This window comes from Apaloderma vittatum, unplaced genomic scaffold (assembly GCF_000703405.1).
Source record: "Apaloderma vittatum isolate BGI_N311 unplaced genomic scaffold, ASM70340v1 scaffold34196, whole genome shotgun sequence".
In the NCBI taxonomy this organism is placed as follows: Eukaryota; Metazoa; Chordata; class Aves; order Trogoniformes; family Trogonidae; genus Apaloderma; species Apaloderma vittatum.
This window is the reverse complement of record NW_009720715.1, coordinates 8,326-15,216: the sequence shown is the minus strand read 5'-3', so window position 1 is coordinate 15,216 and position 6,891 is coordinate 8,326. Positions and strand designations below refer to the sequence as shown.

The window sequence follows — 6,891 nt, the reverse complement described above, 5'->3', positions numbered from 1 at the left end:
AAAGAGCATCAGCTTCTGCGGAGGGCCAAGCCTTCTCATCGTGGTCTGCTTTGGTCCTAGCAAACCCAACCCCACTGTAGCCTGTTCCTGCCCCCTTAAAGCACTCGGTGCTTTCCCCAGCAGCAGCCCAGCACAAACCAGTGGTGCCTGCCCTCGCTATGGGTCAGCCCACAGCTGACGGATACCGAGGTCACCTGGGCAAAGAAGGGGACCTGGAAGGGGGGTTTTCCCCTTCTGTGGGAGCTCAGCCCCTCTCTGCCCTCAGAGCCAGCACCCAGGGCTGTGCATGCAGAGCTGTTGCCATCCAGTGACAGGACACAGTACTACAGACCAGTCACCCATTCAGGGTCCCAGGTCAAGCTTTCTTCCACTTGGTAGCCAATGTCAGGAAGGCTGGGAGAGGTCAGAGCAGAGGGAGACAACACACTGATATCCTGAGACAATCCTGCTTGCAAATCCCCTGAGAAAACGGATAAAATGGAAAGTTTCCTTTGCTACAGCACCTATTTTAAGAGTTCTCTTTTCTGTCCTGTTATCACAGGCTCTACTAAGCCTTGATCATCTACCATAAAGCTGAAAAATGTTCTTTATTTAAATGTCTGCTGGCCTTACAGCTAAATCTGGTTTGCAAGGTGAAACACTTCATCTGGAAGATGAGAATAAATTGCAAGCAGCATGGGTTTTTGCACAAGGAAAACTTCTCTCCAGTCTATTAGAGTTCTTGGGGTGTCGGTGAAGTAGTGAATAAAGGCTGATGTACTATCTCCTTCCAAGAGCCTCCAAAGAAATCCTGCTGGAGACAACCAAACTAGACAACTAGCCTAGAAGACACCTCAGTAATGTAGCTGATTAAGAGAAAAGGAAAATAACGATTAGTAGTTCATTTTCATCGAGGCAAAAAGGCTCCATCTGGTGGTGTTTTCACCCAGAAAAGAAGATAAGGAGTAGGGATGGGTGGGAAACTGCAGATGATACGAAGTTGGTCAGACTGGTTCACACTAGAGGAGAGCTTTGAGATCTCCTGGAAATCTCAAGATCTGCTCAAGACGGGTGAACAGGTGGCATGATTGTAAATGGGGTTGTGTGTGGATAAAAGCAAAGAAATACCCTTGTAAGGGGACAGCTGAGCTAGGTGGGCATTCAGCTGCTCAGGGAGAGTCAGCACGGCCACAGAACCTGAGCATGGACAGTCCACTGGAGATCTGTGCTGCTCAGCAGACATAAAACAAATAAAACAACCAAAGCAGAGATATATAGAAGAGGAATATCACAGCAATTATTTTAATGCCTTTCTATTAAGCACAGTCCAGGGCGTTGCACCAGGGAAAGGAATATTGTGGAAACAATCAGGGTCAAAATGCAAAGCACAGAAAGACCCTGATATGGAAATAGGCTGAAAGGTCTGCTATTCTTATGTTAAAAGAGGCAAGAACATGAGGGGCAGGTTATAGAATTATGGCTAGTCATGCAAAGCCTCTGCAGCTGCAAAGAGAAAGGATGTAAAGAGTCCTTTCTCTGTGCTTGGGCAGGATGGGGAGTAACAAGCCTAAGCTGCAGCCAGGGCTAGGCATTGAGCAGGGGGTAAAAAAAATATCTATCTGAAGGTAAAGCTTAAGGTAGGGATCAGTGATATGTGAGGAGGCAATACTGGAGGGTTTTAAGAACAGGTCAGACTGCTCTCTGTGAGAAGCACCTCTGTTCCAGCGGGGGTCTGCTCTCAAGGGGAGAGGAGTCAGAGCACTGTCACTTGGGGTCACTCAGCCCGTTCTCCAGCCGTTGTGGAAAGGCCCCAGAGGGCAGGAGGGCTCAGCCTGTTCAGGGCTACGATACTGTGACTCCCGGTGTCCTGGTCCCAAGCCCAGAAGGGTTCTGTCTGCATGAGAAGAGGAGCCCAGACACAGAAGCACTGCTCATTTTCTACTTCCAAGGTTCCTCTTCCAGCTGGTTGACCTGCTCTAAGAGATGGGTAATGCTGGAATAGGACGAGTTAGGCTCAAGACAGGGCTAGTCACAGTTTCCGGCCATACAAAGTCACCTGGAGTAAGAAGAAGAGCTAAACCACGTGGTCTGTGCTGGGACACTCTCCCTATTTTGCAAAAGTCAGAAAGATCTGGGATGGGAGAGTGGAGCCTGCTTCCCTCCCTCCCCCCAAAAAATCATACTCAAGCATTAGAAACAAGGTCAAGTCACTACCCAAAGAGGCTGTCTGGGCAGTTATAAAACACTGCAACCCTGGGCTGAACCAGAGCATGCCTGCACCATCCTGCCCAGCTGAGCTCAGGAGGCAAAGAGCTGATGCAGGGATGGGATGCCACTCCAGTGCCTCCCAGTGAGACCAACTGGTCTCTCCCGGGCTGCTCATTTGCCAGCATCCAAGTCTGCTGAATGGAAGCTTCCTGCCGAACTGGAGGGAGGGCAGGCAGGCTGTCTACACTGACCTTTAGTCATCCCACAGCTTTTTAGTGTTTGGAAACCTGCTCCCTAGGTCTGTCGGCACACAGCCTTTGAGCTCACGGAGGGCTGCAAGGCTGCAGCCCAGCACCTGCATCAGCTGCAAATCTCCAGGTTCAGGTTGTGGCAGGGAAAACCTGCCTGTCGGTGCTGCCTGGTGTCACCGTGGATTGTCAGAGGAAAGGTAGTCAGCATGTTTCTTCAGAAAGGAGTATGGATGCTTGTTAAGGAAAGAGCAGGCTCAGGAAGAGGGAAAGTGAAAGCAAGCCCCACACAGCCTAATGCTGGCTTGCCCCTCCAGTGAACTTACAACAATTGCAGCAACCAAAGCTGCAATCCCTCTTCAGATGCAGGCATGGTCTGCATTAGCAAACCGGGAGCTCTGCGCCTTTCCCAGGAGGACACGTGCTCACACACACATGCACACACACACTGGAATTATCACAACACACTTACTCCTCCAGACTCTTGACTCCAGAGGAGCCTGTTCTGACACGCTGCTGCACGCTGAGTGTCACAGCGATGCCCTGTCCTCGGCAGCGAACAGCATAAAACAGACAACAAAGCTGATCCTTTCCCCCCGCCACACACACTGCTTCTCCCCATAGCTCCTGGTGGTGTCTGCATGGATGGCAGAGACCCTGGGCCCTGTGGTGGGAGGGTCACAGGTCCAAGCTGCTCTCTCTCTCTCTCTTTCTCGGAGGTTCCTTGATTTCCCCCTCTCTTGGGAGATGTCAATGCAGAGCAGAGATTTGAGAGAGAGCTTGGCCGGAGCCCCCCCAGCCTCTGCCTCCGCATCAGTCAGGGCCTGAAGAAGCGTCGTACCACTAAATGCCCCACCACGACCAGGGCCACCACCAGCATGTACTTCATGTAAACATTGTCCAGATCGAGCGCAGCCACCTAACAGAAAACAGAGAATAACCAGAGCTTGTTAGATCCGCCTGGGCTGGGCTGCTGCTCCATCTGCACCCAGGTAACCCCACCAACCTCAGCAATGCCGTGATCCCCAGCCTGCACTGTTCACTGGCTGGAGAGCAGCTGCCTCCCCTTGCCCCCAGATCCCCCCAGGATAGCCCCACGGGCTCACCCATCCTCCCTGCTGGGCAATCCACTGGGCGATGCGGTTCCGGAGCATGAACTCGGCGACGTAGCGGCCGCTCCGGCAGAGGAAACCCGGAAAGCCGTGCTGGTAGACGTGGATGGCCATGCGGTAGCCGAAAGACAGCAGTGCGATCACCCGGCCCCAGTTAATGCCACTCTCAAACAACCTGAAACGAAGCCGACGGTCCGATTAAATCGATGCTGTGGCTGTCTCAGCCCTCCCTAGTCTCTGCATCCCGGCCCGCGGGCTCTGGGGCAGTGCTGGCTGCAGGGCAGGGCTGGAGCTGCTGTGCTAGTCCCTGAGGTGCCCCCACATGGTCCTTCTGTGGCCACCTGTACTCAGGATGTGCTTTCACTGCAGAACAAACACCATCTTGGTCACAACTGCCGTTTGCCTCAGGTAGGTTAGGGATGTGCTAAGGAAAAGGAAATTTCCAAATCCTGTCTGTGCAGCTACAGGCTCTGAATTGCTGGAGGGGAAGCCCTGCCATGGCTGTTGTGAACCAGGCACGTCACCTGCCTGGAAATCCTGTGCTTCCCCAGGCACGGGTATTAATGCACAGCCAGGAGCAGGAGCTACCACCCACATGTCCCAAAGCATCCCTTACTCGTGTGGCCATGCCTGGAGGTAAGGGAGTTTAATTATATCTAAGGATGAAGCATGTTAGAACAGGATTTTCCCTTTTCCTGCACAGACAAACCCCTCCATGACCAAACCCTGATTTGTTCTTTGACTGGTGCTCCCAATTGCTGGGAGGAATCCAAAACGTGCCTGCTCGCCGCCTACTGCTCCTCATCGAGGTTCTGGTTGCTGCGGGCACAAACTGCAAAGCTGTGGGCAGGTTTGGCACCGATTTATCTACACCAGTTTCTAAAGGTGGTTTTCCTGGTTTACAACAAGGCAAGAAGGAAAAAAAAAAAAAAAACTTAGAAAGAGCAGACTTAGTGGTCTGCCCAGCCGAAGGGAACTGTCTTCTCTGCAGAACCTTGGCATGGAGCTGCCACCATGCAGATCACAAAGGAAGAGGGAAGTTAGAGGGAATGACAGAGAAACAGCATAAAGAGAGGGACAGAGGTTAATTTACCTGTTTGCGGTGGCTTAACCGCCTCAGGCTGGCAAAGCGGTGAGAAGAGCGCAGCATGGCTTCCCAAGGACAGGGGAGCAGGAAGAGGACAGAAGAGAGGCGTTAGACAAAAAACACCAAGCGGAAGGTGCACAGGGACGGTGCTGTACTGGGAACCCAGAGACCCTGGCTTCTCTCCTGGCTCTGCACGACCCTGGGCAAACCAGTTGATGTGCACAGTGTCTTGGTTTCCCGGCAGACAGAGAGGGGTGAGGACTGAACCCTTGACGACCACTTGATCCAAGCCTGTACCTCAGGCAATCAGGGCAGTAAGGTCTCCAGGCGTTCTCCTTCGCTCTCCACCCTGTCGCTGTGCTTTGAGTGGGTGAGCTGGGTGCTCGTTGCCCACACGAGGCGGCTGCAGGCTCTGCAAGCCTGTGGAGCGTCCCCCATCCTGAGTTAGTCTGATCCTGTCCCATGTGGACCATGCCACGGGCAGCAAGTACCTGCCCAACCCCACAGCCTGCAGCTGCCTTTGTGCCTCTGAAAACCTGACCCATGAGGACTTCCCAGCTGTCAAGCGGCGGCAGTGGGACCAGCAGCAGGTCTGCCTTGGTCTGGGGCTGAAGGGGAGCTGGGACATTCACTTGGCCACGCTTCCCAGGCACGTCCCTCAAACTTTCTGACCCTGGTCGGGTTGTGCAAGGACTACAGGATGATTGTTAGATTAGTCTCATTAAACAGTGTGCAGGGGGAAGAGCAGACAGGCAGAAAACACAGGAACTGTCACGGTGAGCTTGCTGGGAGCTTGGCCCAGGGATGGTGGGTGAAGCTTGAATGGACAGGGTCTGTGTGCCGGGGCAGAGCCAGGGGAGCGAGGATTTAACCAGCTGCACTGTACCTCATCAGACCATTCCTCCCCTGGTTCTTCTCCAGGAGAGGGTGTCCAGCCCACACCGAGGAAGCCGGTGGCCTTACCTGGAGGCTATTCTGGTGAAGTACTCGTAGGCGTTCTCTTTGTTGGGCTGCAAGGATTCCAACATGGAGTGAAACTCGGCGTCGTACCGCTCGTTAATGTCATCGCCGATGATGGCCAGGCGCCTCCCCACCTGGCTTGCGATGCTGCCCAGAGGGAAGACGGCGTTACGGACAGCTCAGCAACACGGGTAAGCAGGACTGGAGGGGTGGGTCTGCAAAGAAGCGTGGCTGGGGATGAGGGTGAGGGATGGGCATACGGTTGGTATCAGAGTTTTACCTGCCCGGCTCCTGCTGGATCTCCACGATCTCCGGGTCCATGGGCACGTCCTCCCTTCTCTCCTCTCTCTCCTGTTGGTAGCGGTAGAAGGCATAGCTGCGAAACACCTCCTCTGTCTCCTGCACCACCTGGTCTTCTGAGAGAGACAAGAGGAAGAGAAGTGAAGGGAGAAGCTCGTCTCCTCCCTCTCCCAAGTTAGAAGGAGACTACTCCCTCATTTTCAGCCTAAATTCGTGCTGTTTGTATTAGTGCTGTCCTTTTGCAGCAAAACAAAGGAATCCAACAGAAATCAGTTCTCAGAAAACTAACTTGGAGGCCAGTCTTTTTTCTTAGGGGCACAGGCCCACCTTTTGAATCCATTTTTGGCAAGAGACAGCTACAGCACTGTCACAACACAAACCAGTTCGAGTGCTTGTGCTTGGCAGCTCTCTCTTACCTCTCGATAAGGGCATTGCTCAGCACAAACAAGTTCAGGAATCTCAGATCCAAACCCAAACCGGTGACAAAGCTCAGTCTAGTGCTGCCAGTCAACCCTCAGCAAACAATCTTGCTTTTCCAGGTCACCAGCGATCATGCCCTTGCAGGGCATCAGCACTGACACGGCGAGCAGAAGTTAAACTGGTCATTTTTGCATAATTCCTTCCCGATTCAATCATACGTCACCTGCCTCACGTACACCCGGCAGCGGCGATGCCAGGGCAGGGTTTGCAACTTCTGCGTGGCAGGAACAGAAAGGAGAGGAGCTTTTGAATAACTCATTAACAGTAGCCCAGAGAGGAGACTCCCTATCCTGGGCTTGAAAGCAGATAACCAGCCAGGTGGTAAGTTCAAACTGAATGCCTGGTCCAGCACGACCCACTGCCACTGCGTGAGATCCCCTCCTCTGCTGATACCCGTGGAAGCATCAAACCCCTCTCATGGAGAGCAGGAGGCTGCAGCCAGGCAGGGGGTGAGCAGGAGCTGCTTTTGGGTACCAGAGCTTCCTTCCCCTGCTCTCGTAAACAAGCTCGGCACGCC

The 6,891-nt window shown here is 53.3% G+C and overlaps 1 protein-coding gene across 1 annotated transcript in view; it reads right to left on the bottom strand.

Annotated features, from left to right (window-relative positions):
* Positions 1-3,252: 3,252 nt before the first annotated feature.
* The window catches only part of BAK1 (BCL2-antagonist/killer 1), an 8,834-nt gene continuing 5,195 nt past the window's right edge, over positions 3,253-6,891 (bottom strand). The window contains exons 2-5 of the mRNA XM_009871093.1: positions 5,875-6,010; positions 5,598-5,741; positions 3,542-3,722; positions 3,253-3,354 (exon numbers count right to left, since the gene is read on the bottom strand). Of these exons, the coding sequence (XP_009869395.1) occupies positions 3,253-3,354; positions 3,542-3,722; positions 5,598-5,741; positions 5,875-6,010 (563 nt within the window). The remainder of the gene's footprint in view (positions 3,355-3,541; positions 3,723-5,597; positions 5,742-5,874; positions 6,011-6,891) is intronic.